General features: G+C 44.2%; 1 protein-coding gene across 1 annotated transcript in view; it reads left to right on the top strand.

The window, feature by feature from the left end:
* The first annotated feature begins 10,738 nt into the window (after nucleotides 1–10,738).
* The window catches only part of MOGAT1 (monoacylglycerol O-acyltransferase 1), a 28,833-nt gene continuing 22,939 nt past the window's right edge, over nucleotides 10,739–16,632 (top strand). Inside the window, 3 exon segments of the mRNA XM_082221854.1 lie at nucleotides 10,739–11,076; nucleotides 11,078–11,108; nucleotides 11,111–11,497. Coding sequence (XP_082077980.1) covers nucleotides 10,987–11,076; nucleotides 11,078–11,108; nucleotides 11,111–11,497 — 508 coding nt within the window. The 5' untranslated portion in view covers nucleotides 10,739–10,986.

Genomic DNA, 16,632 nt, shown 5'->3' with positions numbered 1-16,632 from the left:
TAGTTTTTTGTTTATTCAATTTAAATCCAGCTACCTGTCCAAATTGTTGGATTATTTCCAACACTCTTTTTGTACTAGTGTTTGGCTCCTGCAAGGTCAAAACAAGGTCATCTGCGAACGCTCTTAACTTATAGTGTTTGGTTCCGACCTTTACACCTTTAACCTGCTGGTCGTCTCTAATCATGTTCAGCAACACCTCCAGGACCGAAATAAAAAGCAATGGGGAAATTGGGCACCCCTGTCGTGTTCCTTTTTCTATCTTAAGTTCCTCAGTTATTACATTATTTACAATCAACTTAGCTTTTTGTTCGGAATATATTGCACCCATACCATTCTCAAATCCTTGTCCTACCCCCATCCCATGAAGATTCTTTTTCATAAAACTCCACGAAATATTGTCAAAGGCTTTCTCCGCATCCACAAATATCAAAACTGCTTTAGTATTTATGTTCACCTCTAATTTTTCCAAAATGTCTATTATATTCCTAACATTGTCTGAGAGGTGTCTTTTTGGGAGAAAGCCTGCTTGGTCTCTGTGAATCTTCTCCATCAATACTCTTTTAAATCTTTTTGCTAAAATGTCTGCAAAAATTTTGTAATCCACATTCAATAACGAAATTGGGCGGTAGTTCTTCAGTTGAGTCTTTTCAGTCTCTGTCTTTGGTATGAGTGAGATATATGCTTCTTTCCACGATTCGGGTGCCTTTTTTCCCTCTAAGATCTCGTTACAAACTTCCTTTAACGGTTGTATCAGCCATTCCTTTAAAGATTTGTAATATCTGGAAGTCAGTCCATCTGGCCCTGGAGATTTGCCCAATTGCATGTCCTGAATGGCACCCTCTATCTCTTGTTCTGTTATTCTCTGGTTTAGATCCACCTTGCTATGATGAGAGATTTTTTGTAATCCATATTTATTAAGGAATTTATCTATGTCCTCTTCATTTTGTAATCCTTGGGAATAAAGTTTTTTAAAATAACTCACAAAACAATTTCTTATCTCGTTGGGTTTAGATATATTTTTTCCATCCACTTCTAGACTTGTGACTGTATTTAATTTCTGTCTTTTCTTAAGTTGCCATGCCAGAAGTTTACCACATTTGTCTGCCGACTCAAATGTCTTTTGTTTCATTTGCTTTATTTTCCATTCTATCTCTTGGTTCATCAATTCCATATATTGTGTTTGATACAACTTAATCTCCCTCAGAATCTCCTGGGACTTTGGTTTTGATCTTAATTTTTTCTCTCCTTCTTTTATCTTTTCCAAAATTTTTTCCTTTTTCTCATTCTGTTTTCTCTTCTTTATTGAATTTTGTTGAATCAAAAATCCTCGCATCACAGCTTTACTTGCGTCCCAGATCACTCTTTTTTCCACATCGCCCTTTAGATTGATTTCAAAATAGTCCTTTAGAGTTTTTTGGGCCTTCATGTGGATCTCTCTATCTCGGAATAGGGTGTCATTCATTCTCCATCTAAACTGACCAGTTGTTGTAAATTTCATTTCCATCTTCACGGCGTTATGGTCGGAACAGGTTTTTGGGCAGATTTCTACCTTCTTAATCTTCGGAGCCATTCCACTAGTAACCCATATTTGGTCGATTCTGGTCCAGGTCATCTTTGCATGGGAGAAAAAGGTTCCCTCTCTTTCAAGAGGGTTCCTTGTTCTCCAAATGTCTATTAAGTCCATATTTTCAGTCATTTCAAAGAAAGTCTTCGGGAGTCTCCCTTCTTTAGTAAGTGTCAGTCTTTGTGTCTTGTCCATGTTTGTAGAAACTACACCATTCATATCTCCCATGATTATCATATTGTATTCCAAATAATCCATCAAAGTTTCATGGAGTTTTTTGAAGAATTCTGCTTTACCTTCATTTGGTGCATAGATCCCAATTATCAAAAATTTTTCTCCTTGTACCTGAATCTCCACCGCTAAATATCTTCCTTGTTCATCTTTGAACATCATTTTTGGAGCCCACTTCTCTTTTACATAAATCACAACTCCTCTTTTTTTCACTTTGTCCGACGAAATAAATTCTTGTCCCAATTTTTTATTCATAAGCAATCTCCTGTGTGCTCTAGTTATATGAGTTTCCTGCAAGCAAATCAAGTCCAATTGTTCTCTATACAAAATATGGAATACTTGTCGTCTCTTCAAAGGACTGTTCATCCCATTACAATTCCAGCTAAGGAATTGCAGGGCCATCTTGTTACTTCTCTGGTATTCCTCCAACAGCTCCCAATTGTTGTTCCTCCTCTGTTGGTGGTGGAAGATTCTGTCCAAACGAAAGGTTCAGGATGTCTATTACACTCTTTTGCTCAGCAATTGGGTCTACAGTTCCTTTCTATAAATCTTCTTGATTTCTTTGCAGGAACCTGTCTTTATCCTGTATCGTCTTTATTTTCACCTTCTTCCCCCTATAGTCAAAAGACAGTCCCTGTGGAAATTCCCACCTGAAGAGAATGGTGTTCTTCTTCAACAGGTAAACCAAATCCTTATAAGAAGCTCTCAAGTCCAAAATATATTTAGGAATGTCTTTAAAGATCTGTATCGGTGAGTTCCCAATTTGTAAGGCCTTTTCAAAGTGCAGTCTTAGAATTTTGTCTCTTTCCTCCTTCGATCTCAAGGTAATCAGACAGTCTCTCGGCGCCTTTCTGTTCTGTCTTCTGCCCAGTCTAAATGCTGTTGTAATTTTGAATTCGTCTTCCTCTAGATCTTCCCAGGAATCAGCAAACTCTTTCGTTAAAAAGTCCGTAAGATTGTCTCCTTCGTCCTCTGGAATTGATCGTAGTTTCAAATTCCTTTCTTTTCTTTGTAGTTCCCACAATGCCAGAGTTGCGTCGTGGTCACAGACCTTCCTGGCAATCGGTTCTAATTTTTCCTGGGTCTCTCCAGCAATAGTTCTGGCTTCCTCTGCAATTTGACGTGTGGCAGAATTTTCTTGTGTAAGCCTGTTTATAGATTCTGTATTCAGGTCAAGTCTTGTTGTTAAATCTGTCAATTTCTGTGAATTCTCTGTCAATTTCTTGGTATTTTCAGCCGTCTGCTTTGTTAGATTCTCCAGAGACTGGTTTATCTTAAGAAGGGCTTGCGACACTGCATCCATGGAGACTGCTGTACCTTTTTCTTGTCCTGTTGTCACTATAGGGGTTATGCCTGAGATCGAGCCTCTTTTCTTGTGTTGCTGTAGCTGTTGTTGATATTGCCTTGTCTTGACTCTCGTGCTTATCTCATCTGCTGGGCCACTCATATCTCAAGGTCGTTTCCCACGAGAGCCTTCTCCTAAAGGAAAATTCCACTGTCCCAAAGCGTAGCAACTTTTAATTTACCCTCTAGAGGGAGCAAATCAAAATGTCCGCAAACAAAGACAAAGAGTAATTAAGAAGCAAATTTATCGGGAGGCTTCTATATGTATATTGCAACACTTTCCCAATAGATAGAGTCCCAGCCTTCCCTGATATATTGTATCCACAGAGTCCCAAAACTTTGTAACAAATAAGCAATGAGACTTCCACTTTGTTACTTTCACAGGAGTCTAAAGTCAGTTCAGTGTTCCTTTGTTTTAATAACAGTTTGTGCCAGGTTGAAGGCTGCAGAGAGTTCCCTTTCCTTTAAGTTGGTCATGCAGCTTATAAAATCACTTATTCCTCCCCTCTGCCCTGCAAGCTAGAGGGGATAATCAAAGTCCAAATGTCGGATTCAAGCAGTTAAAGACAATATCCCATATGGATGCAGCTCAGTAACTTTCGTTGCTTTAGTTGTCATGCAGTCGGGGGAAGGCAGACTTCCTTAATTTTCGCCTTTCCCGTTTTCAGCCTAATTTCAAGTAGTTTTGACACGAATAGAAGTTCAATCTTACTCACGGGTCTTTTTTGTCCAGATTATTCAGGAAGGGAATCGGCGCTCTCCACTAATGGCGACGCGGCTTCACCCTGCGGGCTGGGTAGCGATTCTCAGCACCGCGCTCCCCGTTGTCGTTCCGGAGCCTTTAAAAAGGCTCCTTCTGCGGTAAAGGGGGGCGCTTCAGGTGCCCACCGAATCTCCTTGTTCACAGGCTCCGTTCCTGTGATTTTAGGGGTCCCCCGCTTGCCGTAGCGGGTCAGACCCGAACTCGCAGAGCCGTCCTCTCTCCGGAGCTTGGAGAGGGAGCAGCCATTAGCGCTGGCGCCGAACCGGAAGTCTCTGTGTGAGCATGAGTCTTTGAGTAAGTGACAATGAATGGAAGCAGGAAGAACCCAACTTAGGTCATTATGCAAAGCATTTAAGCAACTAGGCTGAATCATGCAGATGAAGATTGTTTAAGGTATACCGAGTTGCTACTGATAAAATTAGTCAAGGATCAAGAAAAAGAAGTTTTTTGTTTCAATTTTGGAAGTGTAAATACAGAGTTTCAATGCTACGTATGTATATTTCTTTTTAAAATGTTCACAAAGGAAAATGCAACTAACTTGAGAAACCTCATGTCTTCCCAAATCTCCTATTAACCGAAAGGGAGGGAAGTCAAGATAACGAAATCAGGGGAAAGGGAATTCCATCGGTAGGCAAACTGAGCCAACTTGTAATATCACCTGGAATCCATTGTTATGCAGACACTATGGCTAGCCTTCATGAACTTATATATGGATTTATTCTCTGTTAGGGTGTGAAACCTAAGACGCTGGCAAGTTAGCAATGTCATGTGACTTTAAGTAGTCAAGCTCGTTAAGTTGTTAAGTTGCTCAGTATATAAAGAGTGTTTGTTTCTCTGTGTGTGGGGCGTGAAGCAAAAATGTCTGAAAGCTCCGGAGGTGTTTCTGTTATCTTTCTGCAATAAACCTGTCTTTGGAGAGACAGGCTCCCCTGTGTCGTTATTTCTTTGCTGCTGAGACTCTGAAGCTTGTACTGCAACAAGAATCTCTGCACTGGACTTAATTAATACTCTGCAAAGAGAGCTGTTGCTGGTGGCGCAGCGGAAGCGTTTACTGGACCAGGACACAAACTCTCTTAGGTTATGGAACCCTTCTACGTTTCTACAGCTGTATTGTGTGCAGAGAAAGTGAAAGCAGCTTTCGGATGAGAGAAGACCGGCTTGGTCATAAATCCAGTTCTTAAAGGAGGCTGGAGGCATCTGAAAAGTGAGTAAAGCAAATCCCAAGGGGAAAGGGAAGAAAGGGCACACAGAGGGAGTAGCAGCAGACCCCAAGAATGGCAGTGGAAAATTTCCAGGTTCCCTTTACAAAGTTGAACTCTGCTAATTACGTGCAGTGGTCTAAGAGGGCTCAAGTCTGGTTGGAAGCCAAAGAAGTGTGGGCTGACTATGTCCAGAGGCGAAAGCCGTTTGTGGCTGTTGCGGCAGATGCCACAGCAGAGCAACAGGCTGCTGCACATGCCCAGAACAGGGAACATGATAAAATGGACACTAAAGCTAGATGCATGTTGTTGGTATCGATAGACGATTCCCAATTACCTCATGTGGAAAATTTAAGGTCTGCATTTGAAATTTGGGAAGCTCTTAGGCGAATTCACCATAGAGCCACGCCCGGAGAGAAGGTGAACATTATACGTGCTTTGTATGAGTTGAAACTGAAGCCAGGGGATAGTGTGGTTGAACACACGTCACAGATGACTGAGTATTTCAACCGACTGTTGTCTTTAGGTGTGAATTTTCCTGAAAATATTAAAGTTTATACTCTGCTTAGCAGCCTGCATGCAGGGTTTGAAAACTTAGTACTAACTTTACAAGTTTTGCCAGAGGACCAGCTGAATATGAATTATGTGACTGGTAGATTGTGTGAGCAAGAATATCAACATCATCGAAAACGTATTGATAATTCAAATACCCCAAGGGCTGGATGTTCAGATAATTCCCAGCGTGGGGAAACTAGCAGGCAGAGCTGTAAGGAAGCCTCACAAGTGTCTGCTATGGCCAGCAAGTCATGTTTTCGATGTGGCAGCAGGTTTCATTTGATAGCAAAGTGTCCAGAAAAGCAACAGGAATTTCAACAGTCCAAGGCCAGTTTCCGGAGTTACAGGGGAAGACGACGTGAGAACTACAAGAATCAACGATCCAGAGGGGGAGCAGGTGCTGATAAGGGACTATCTGCAATGACAGCACAACAGAGTCCTAAAAGGAGCCAACAAACCTTGAAGTGGATAATTGACAGTGGAGCAAGTCACAGTTTAGTTCCAGCGACATCTAGTGGCCGCTTGATGAACTGCAAGACATTGCCAGTTGCAAAAACCGTGACTATAGCAGACAATAGTAAACGAGAAATGAACCTTAAAGGCACAATTTATGTTAACTGTTTGCAAACTAACCTTCCTGTTTTTGTTCTTCCAGGAATGAAGAATGGACTTTTGAGTGTGTCATGCCTGGTAAAAAGTGGTTTTAAGGTTGAGTTTGAAAATGATGTGTGCATCATTTCGAAACAGGGAAAGGAGCTAGTTAAAATTCCCTGTGAGGATGGGCTTTTTGTTTTGGTTGATGAGCAGTTAGCAGCAGGTAGATGTTCAACAGGTGAAGCGCAAGCTAAGTGTGTAAATAAGGCTCCTCATACAGGTTGTGTACATCTACTACACAGAAGGTTAGCTCATATATGCTTTAAGTATGTAAGCAAGATGCCAGATTTAGCTGAGGGGTGTAACATTAAACCCTGTCCAAATTTTCTGGATTGTTGTGCTTGTAAACATGCTAAGGTTAAGACATGTAACTATCCTAGATCTGATAGAGTAAGCAAGAAACCCTTTGAACTTGTGCACACAGACGTGTGTGGCCCTATGCCAGTCAAATCACTTGGAGGTGCGAGATTTATGCAAATTTTGGTGGATGACTTTTCAAGGGCTAGTTGGGTTTTCTTTCTAAAAGAAAAATCACAAGCAGCTTCCATCCTGATGGATTGGATTGAAGAAGTTGAATGTAAATTTGACACCAGGGTACGTAAAATACAATCAGATCGTGGTGGGGAATATGTGAACCACACGCTGGAGACGTGGTTAAAAAGGAAAGGTATAGTTCATAGACTTACCAATCCCTATTCACCACAGGAGAATGCAGTTGCCGAAAGAAAATTTCGAACATTACAGGAAGCCATTGCTGCTTTGCTGTTTGATTCTGGACTTCCACAGCGTTTTTGGGCTGAGGCTGCACTGTATGCGAATTATACTTTTAACAGAGTGTACAATAGCACAGTAGGCAACACTCCTTACTTCATGCTATTTGGGGAAAAAACAAAAATTGATAATCTAAGAGTTTTGGATGTCGTGCTTATGTGCTGGTGCCTAGGGCACAACGTAGGAAAGGCGATCCTAGGTCTAAAGAAATGTTTTTCTGTGGTTATCAAGCAAACACAAAAGGTTGGAGATTTGTGAATGTAGAAGGAAATCAAACGAAAATCACAATCAGCAGAAGTGCGGAATTTTGTGAACAGGATGGTTGGAATAAAATTCATGGAAATCCTGACATACTATTTGATGTGGTGAACAGTAACAATGAAACTCAGGCCCCAGGGCAGGTATTAGTTCCAGAACAGACTGAGGAATTTGAGTCTGAGGACGAGGGTGAGAAATCGCCTAGTTCACCCAAGTCTGTAAAGTCAGAATCTTCTAGCTCTAAAAGTTCACCTGTACAGCAAGAGAGACGTGTAAAGTCAGAATCAGAAAGTTATTCAACTACTAGTGACAAACAGGTGACGACTAGTGATTCTGGGTCAGAGGGGGAAACTGAAGAAACATCGCAGGAACTGTTAAGGCGTTCTAAGCGTACCAACAAAGGTAAACCTCCTGAAAGGTACCAAGCTATTAGTGTTTGGGCTGGTTTGGCAAATTGCGAACCTGAAAGTTTTGAGGAAGTTGAGCAATTACCCCAGGAGGAGGCCAGTAGGTGGCGTGAGGCCATGCAAAAGGAGTTGAATTCTATGAAAGAACTGGGTGTGTTTTCCATCACCAAACTGCCAGAAGGTGCCAAGGCAGTAAGTTGTAGGTGGGTGTACAGGATAAAGACAACAGCGATGGGGAAACCAGAGTACAAAGCAAGACTTGTAGCTCGAGGTTTTACGCAAAGAAAGGGGTTACATTATTCCGAAGTCTATGCACCCACTTCAAGGAGTGAAACCCTACGGGCACTATTAGCAGTTGCTGCCCAGAAAGGGTTCAAAGTGAATCAATTTGATGTCTCTACAGCTTATCTTCATTCAGACTTGGCTGAAGAGCTCTATATGGAGCTACCGCCAGGATTGAAAGTTGGTAAATCAAATCAGGTATGGAAACTACATAAATCTATTTATGGACTCAAGCAATCTGCTCATAATTGGAATGAGTGTTTGAATGACGTTTTGGTAGGCATTGGTTTTAGCAGGAGCAAGGCTGACAATTGCTTATATTTCAGAAGTTCAGGAGATGCTCAAGAATCTTTGCTTGTTTATGTAGATGACCTGATTTATACTTCAAAGACACAAGAACAAGTAAAAAAACTAGCCAAAGAGTTAAATAAGCACTTCAAAGTTAAGAATCTTGGTGATGTGAAGGTCTATCTTGGTGTTCAGATAGATAGGACCAAAAATGGCAGTTTTCTACTGAATCAAAAAGGCAAGATATTGCAAATGTTGAAAAAATTTAGCATGACGGAGTGTGCAGGTGTTAGAACACCAATGGAAATGGGTTTTGTAAAAGACAATGAGTTCAAGGATAGTGCTGAATTCAAGCGTGCTGAAATCTTTCAGTCAGCACTGGGAAGCTTACTTCATCTTTCGCAATGGAGTAGGCCAGATATTGCTTACGCTGTTAACTTACTCAGCAGAGAAGCTTCGAAACCTAGTGTAAATGCATGGAAAGGAATTCAAAGAGTGTTAAGATATTTACAATACACCAAAGATTTTTGCCTTGAATTGTCTTCGGAAGGACAAGCACAGATTACTTGTTGGGCAGATAGTGATTGGGCAAATTTAAAGGATAGAAAATCAGTGTCTGGCTGTGTAATAAAATTTGGTAACTCTCTGATTGGGTGGAGATCCAAGAAACAGAACCTGATTGCTTTGTCATCAACAGAAGCTGAGTTCTGTGCCTTATCTGAGTTATGTAGAGATCTAGAATTTTACAAATGCTTGGCACAAGAGATGTATGAAAAGGCCATCACTCCAATCACTGTATGGGGTGATAATCAACCGTGTCTTAAGTTAGCACAAAATGGGCAGTTTAAAGGTCGTACAAAACATTTGGATATCCGCTTTCAAAATGTTTGTCAAACGGTAAAAGCAGGAATTGTTAAATTAAATTACTGTCCCAGTCATGAAAACCAAGCTGATGGTTTTACAAAACCGCTTGGGTTTCAGCGGCATGAAAATTTTTGTGAAGAAATGGGTCTGAAGTAATTTTGTTTTTTGTATTGCCAGCGAGAGGGGGTGTTAGGGTGTGAAACCTAAGACGCTGGCAAGTTAGCAATGTCATGTGACTTTAAGTAGTCAAGCTCGTTAAGTTGTTAAGTTGCTCAGTATATAAAGAGTGTTTGTTTCTCTGTGTGTGGGGCATGAAGCAAAAATGTCTGAAAGCTCCGGAGGTGTTTCTGTTATCTTTCTGCAATAAACCTGTCTTTGGAGAGACAGGCTCCCCTGTGTCGTTATTCCTTTGCTGCTGAGACTCTGAAGCTTGTACTGCAACAAGAATCTCTGCACTGGACTTAATTAATACTCTGCAAAGAGAGCTGTTGCTGGTGGCGCAGCGGAAGCGTTTACTGGACCAGGACACAAACTCTCTTATTCTCCTCAACTGTTTGTGTACAGGGGAATACCCACTTACGTGAGGGTTCCGTTACTGGCTACCACCCACGTCAGTGGGATGAGTGTATGTGCCATCTAGTCTGCCTCCAAACTGCCCCCATTGGGTGCTGCAAATGGCACATGTCAGCAGTCGAGTGCGTTCTGATCATGCATGAGTGGGGAGGAGCCTGTATATGGGTGCCAACTTGAATAAAAATTGGGTGGAGGCCAAGTAAGCTCCGCTCTGCATAACTGATCACATGATGGGGCACACCCACACCATTTGAATGGCAATGCCCATCAACTTTCGGGTGGCCCAGCTTCTTCAACTATTTTATTGGCGGGGGGTGGGTGGGAGGGACTTTGGCCCCAGGAGTTGGCTCCTATGATACGGTTTTATACAAGGTCAATCAATATATACTCTAAATTGAGGGGGGAATTTGCACCTGAACCATGTCCAATTAAAAATTGTCCCCAAGACCCACGTCACCAGTCACCATTAACACCAAGCCTCCTAAGCCCAGCTCAAATGGCCAGTCAGTGCTAAGAGGTCCAGGAGAACCGATCTGGTCACCCCACCATCTTTCCACTCTGTGGTGTAAGTCATCCTCAGGAATGACAAAGGGCAAATCCTCACCATACTTTCAAAGCACAGTCAACAGGCATTTAAAGCACTTGACTCCCCCTCTTAAGACTCTTGGAAACTGTAATTCCCGCTCTCACAGAACTACAATTCCCAGAATCCTTAACGAACCACAATTCCCAGGATTCTCTGGGTGGGGGAGAAGCCATGTTTAAATGTATGTTGTGAATATGCCCTTTCAAGGAGGGTTCCTTGCAATAGCCAGCGGCTTCACAGGAACAAGACACTTTTGTCTTTTCTGCAGCTGTAATCGACGCCCCTGAAGCAAATTGCATTTGCACACAAATTATTGGATCCTTGAACAAAGAGACGGCTTATTGCATGGGGGAGGCAGAAAGGAGCGCAGGAGGGGGGAGAGCTGCGCCCAACAAGTAACTTACTCCATCCCGTTGTTGGAATTAAATGAAAAACACTTTTCAGTTATAAATGATAGCAATGGATAAACTGATTTGTTGAAGGCTGTGCAATCCTAAACGGGCTTACTGGGACGCTAACTGCCTCGAAAGCAGCAGGGCTTTCCTTGCTCACAATAAGGACTTCAGGGAAGATACGTTTCGAATGGATCATGTGGCAGTGTGAAATAGATCGGAGATCTAAGAAAGCCCCCACAACTTAGTTTGTCCATGTTGTGCCGCGTATGCCCTCTCCCCTTCCCCGGCCACAGGCTCCCCCTCCCCACGAGCAAGACCGCCTCCGAGGGGATCTGTTGGGGCCGCCGCCACGTTCCGCGACCGGCCCAAGGAAGCAGCCCGGCCGGCAGCCAGGGCGGATCCTTGCAGCCTAGGCGCCGGGGAAAGCGCGGACCGAGGCGCAAAGCTCTCTTCGAGGTCTCCAATTCACGATCTCGCTTGGCTCCAGGGATCGCGCCGGCGGCAGGGCCCCGCCTCGGGATCTCCAAACTTGGAAGGGGCGATGGGCTCTCTCCACTGGCCAGGCGCAGCCCGGCCCGCGAGGAGGACCCACCCCGGGGGAGGCGAGAAGCCGCGCTCACCGTTGCCCTTTGGGCGCCTTCTGGCGTGAAGCCTCTCCGGCGGCGCGCCATGAAGGTCGAGTTCGCCCCGCTCAACATCCCCCTGGCGAGGAGGCTGCAGACGGCCGCCGTGTTTCAATGGGTCTTCTCGTTCCTGCTGCTAGGTAAGCGCGTCTGCGCCCCGTCTAGGTGCCCGATCCTCGCCTAGTTCGCTTGGACGTAAACAGAAACTGCAGCAAACGGATGTGTTCGCGCCGCAGGGTAGTGAAATTTAAGCCTGGTTGAAGCTGGGAATTGTCGAGTTGGTAGGGATCACGAGGGTCATCCCCCTATAATGAAGGGATCTCTTTACCCAAGTAGGACTCGAACCCACGACCTTGAGATTAAGAATCTCATATTGTACCGACTGAGTTATCCCAGCTGTCGAAGGGGATGCATATACGATCGGGCTATAATGGAATTCTGTGCAGGCAGCTCAGTAAGTTTTACTTCTGAGTAAACATGCATAGGATGGGGCAGGGTTCGAGCTCATGCACGGTGCAAGTTGACTCGCAAGTAAGTCTCACTAAGCTGAGGTTCAGTTCCAAGCAGCTATGCTGTAAGCCTGCTGCCTTACTAAGGAGTAAGTAGCCTTGAAACAAAGCGGGATTTAGGAAACCTGAGCAGAGTCCGGCTGTTGGCTTGCGGTTCTAAACGCGTTTGCTAGGAAATAAGCCCCTCCTCACTTGATGTGACTTACTCCAGAGTAAGGCAGCAAGCCAGTGCACACGTCTCTGTGACGAAATCCCCATTTAAAGCAGTGGGGCTTGCTTCAGAGTAAAAGTGCTTTAAGCTCAGACTGCACCATCTAGAAACAGGCAAGATGCGTTCAGTGTCCCACGTGGGGATTTGGAAAACTGCCTACTGGAACTTTATACATTTGCGATGAGCTTTGCGCGCTCTCGCGGAAAGGTTGTGATGATGTGATGGCTCTAGCGTTCTAAGAGAGCGATCCTATGCAGCAGAAGCTGGCGGAAAGCTGTGTTAAGTGCTACCCCACAAGTCACGTGACAGAGCTGAATAGGTTCAGGCTCCAATTTAAGTCCCTCCTCTCTGGTCCCACACCCAGAATGCCCCTTTTTGGGAAGTAACATTTGGCCTCACTTCAACTGGCTGAGCTGGGATGAGAAAATTATGCAGGGCCATCTTTAGCATATACAGTGCCATGGTGCAAATTTTCCACCTGCCCCCCCCCAAAGTTGTTGAGGTTTTTTTAGGGAGTCTTGCACTGCTAAAAACATACCACCGATCGCGCCAGGGAAAGCAGCACGCAGGTTGCGCCAGGTAAAATAGCATATCAAAAAGCCACCAGGGAAAACAGCATCACCGGACGGAAGGGGAGGCGATGCACACTTTTGCCATTTTTCAGGAGTTTGCCATCCTCGGTGGCGTACTAAGGTCAGGTGGTGCCATTTAGGTGATTGATGGGTTAAGCAAATAAATTTTGATTACAGTACAGTGGTACCTCGGGTTAAGTACTTAATTCATTCTGGAGGTCTGTTCTTAACCTGAAACTGTTCTTAACCTGAAGCACCACTTTAGCTAATGGGGCCTCCTGCTGCTGCCGTGCCGCTGGAGCACAATTTCTGTTCTCATCCTGAAGCAAAGTTCTTAACCCGAGGTACTATTTCTGGGTTACTATTTCTGGGTCTGTAACCTGAAGCGTCTGTAACCCGAGGTACCACTGTATTTGTATACTGTATTACCAAAAGATCATGATCTAGGATTCCATGATCAGCAGAGATGTCTTTTGGAGATATTTAAAGGACTATCTATACCCAGAAGTAAAAACTGCTAGAGTACTGGTCTGCACCTAGTGACACATTTCCAAATTATTACCGGTAATTTTGGATCCCGGGGACCAATGGGCAGGTCGGGGCCGGTTGGCCACGAGTGGGCAGGCAGAGTAGCTTCATTTAGTCAAGTGGGTTGGTTGCAAGAAGAAGTCTCGCACCCCTTTGGCTCCGCAGGTTCGGGTTGACATGTCCATCATGCCTTGTACCAGATCTCAGTCTGAAAGCCAGAGCACCATCAAATTCCCAAAGTGGAAATCGATTAGGAGATGCCACAAACCTCTGAGGAGGCTTCGAAACTGGACACAAGCCCACTGTCAGTTTCACCCTAGAAGCAGGTCTTGCCTCTCAGCCCGTGTAAACGTCTTGGAGATGACAATCTCTGCAATGTCACCCAGCTGCTGCCTTGCTCCCCGAGTAAGCAGGGTAAAAAAAAGAATAGCTTTCCATCCACTTCTCCCAAGGGCCGGGTTTTACTTTTCAGCGAGCGTTCAACCCCCAAATCTCCAACTAAGGGCAGCAATTTGGTTCCCTCTCGCTTTTGTGGTGGTCAAGAAACCCCTAACACTTCACAGCAGCATCGCCACCCAAGGATTATTAATTTTGGAGGGTCACTTTCTCATAACAATAAACTATTTCCCTCCACCCAGCTAGCAAAAAATCACAGTTCTTTTCAGATGGTAACTTAACACTGCCGTTGCCACCCGCTGCTTTAGTGAACAAGATGAAACCCTTCTGAGCACAACAGGAGAACTCGCATGGTGCTCAGCCTTCCATAGGTAGGTTCTGGAAATGGCCCTGGAGGTAGGAGCAGAGCCACTGAAGCACAGGGTTCCCAAACCCCACCTCCCTGAGATGCTCCAAAAGGATACCATGGTACTGAAAACTGCCAGTCCATCACGGGGAGCAAGCAGGGTCACATTCCACCTATCTTTCTCCCAACAACTGTCATCAACCATGGTTACTAAGGCAGTTTCAGTGGCATGGCCAGTCATGAAGCCAGACTAGAACGTATCCAAGTTGTTGCCTCCAAGCAAGCCTTGGACTGTTGCCACCCTTTCTAGTGCTTTGCTCCCAAAGGGGCTATTTGCCAGTGTAATGGTTGTTTAACTACTGAGCCCAGGGAGATCTTCTTAAGGCAGGGAGGGACACAGTACTGCATTCAGAGCTACAATACCTCTCAGATAAAAAGGAACCTGTGAAATTCAGAGCTACCCAAAATCCTGTCTGGGGAGCAGATGCAAGAGTGCTGATTATCATTGTGATGATGGTTATTCTTTTTCAAATGGAGCTACTGCACCCCACCCTGGGGTCCCTTGTGAAGAAGGGTGGGCTGAAAATATTTCAAGCAAATAGCTAAATGAGGAAAGCCCTGTTAAGTTTTACAGCCTAAAACCAGTTAACAATACAAAAGATTACAACTGTTTTTCTTATAATCTGCTTCTGAAGTCAGAGCGGTGAGTCATTTTGTTGAAAAGGGGCTTTCGTTGTACTCTTTTTGCTGCCTGCTAAAAACATTTTTGTTTACCCAGATATTGAGAATGCTGATGTGTTCTTCGTTTATTGCTGTTTCCAATTCTTTGGATGTTTTAATTGTTTTCACTAATAATTGCATTGTATTATTCTTTCTGTAAACTGCCTTGGGGTTTTTTCGGGGGGGGGGGGTTTACAATCACTTGGTATATAAATTTCATGAAATAAATAAAAATAAATAAATAATATGTTTAAAAACAAACAAGCATATCTTCACCCGCATCCTAGGCAGTTCATCAACGTGGCTATTGCCATACGATTGCCCCCTAAGTAATTTATAACTGCCTGACTTTAAGACTCTTCTGTGACATACTAGAAACAGTACTGGATGTACTGGAATTATTTAGTGTGTGTGTGTGTGTGTGTGTGTGTGTGTGTGTGTGTGTGTGTAGGATAGTAATTTCTAACAGGAGAAGCTACTCTTGCAAGTTAGAATATGGAGACGAGGTGGAGTCAAAGAGATACCAAAGTTATTGTGTGAGTATAATCAGATGCGTTGGGACGCGGGTGGCGCTGTGGGTAAAAGCCTCAGCGCCTAGGGCTTGCCGATCAAAAGGTCGGCGGTTCGAATCCCCGCGGCGGGGTGCGCTCCCGCTGCTCGGTCCCAGCGCCTGCCAACCTAGCAGTTCAAAAGCACCCCCGGGTGCAAGTAGATAAATAGGTACCGCTTACTAGCGGGAAGGTAAACGGCGTTCCGTGTGCTGCGCTGGCTCGCCAGATGCAGCTTTGTCACGCTGGCCACGTGACCTGGAAGTGTCTCCGGACAGCGCTGGCCCCCGGCCTATAGATGTGAGATGGGCGCACAAACCCCAGAGTCTGTCAAGACTGGCCCGTTCGGGCAGGGGTACCTTTACCTTTATAATCAGATGCAGCTATTGGGTGGGGTGGGGGGGGGGAGAGAAGGAAAGAAAAATAATAGTAGCGCCATGGTGAAGTGCTACAGTATAACCCATGCCCTACTCCTTAACCTGAATGATGAATAGAAATGGCATTAAGAAAGGAGTGCTTCAAAAAAACATGCAAAACAAATATTTATTGTTCCTTCATTGAGATGGTTGTGCAGGGCTTCAGTAGCCAAGCCTTCCTCTTCTCCCCTATAAAAACATGACATAACCATAACCAGTGGCTACTAATCAGCTCATTATCCATTGGAAATAACCTTCTAAGATCCTTCACCATAGCTGTTGAGCCATTTGTTACAGCAAACTGAAGTCAGAGCTTCAATTTTCCAACCAAGTCTTGGTTCACTGAGACTTCTCTGTCACATTACCTTCCTCCCTTCACCCTCTTGGTGATTTTTTTTTAAAAAAGCTTTAACCACAGTTTAGCTGTAATTTTTAAGAGTAGTTTTTGTGTGAATTACCATAGATCGTTTGATGCTGTACTACTAACTGAAAGCAGGGCAAAGAGGAGTTACTAAAAATAGCCATACCAACCAGTGCAGAGTTTTATATACAACCATCCAGATGGAAAAGATCCTGTTGGTTTCCAGTCTACTGCTTGGACCAACAAAAACTGCACAGCCCACCTGTGACTTGAAAAGCTGTCTTTCTGAAAGCACTTCCTTTGATGGGAAATAAAACTTTTCCAAAGCCACAAGTTTGCTTTGTGAGCTACCCTGCGCTTTTGGAAAACTAGGCTAGACGTTTTTCTAAATAAAGTCCATGGAAAAGAATGGGAAGGAGAATAAACTTGGGTCACTCTTGGCTGCCCAGACACCAGAGTTTTTAAGAACGAAAAGTAAGCCTGCTGAAACAGGCCAATGGCTCATATAGTCCTTCATTCTGTTCTCACAGTGGCCAACCAGATGCTTGTGGGCAGCTTGCAAGCTGGATGTGAGCACAATGCACTCTGCTCACTTGCAATTTGCAGCAACTGGTATTCAGAGGCATAATGCCTCTGTCTGTAGTGGTACAGCATAGTCATCACAGCTT

Source organism: Podarcis vaucheri (assembly GCF_965113315.1).
Source record: "Podarcis vaucheri genome assembly, chromosome: 5".
Taxonomy (NCBI): Eukaryota; Metazoa; Chordata; class Lepidosauria; order Squamata; family Lacertidae; genus Podarcis; species Podarcis vaucheri.
This window is presented reverse-complemented; position numbering and strand designations above follow the sequence as displayed.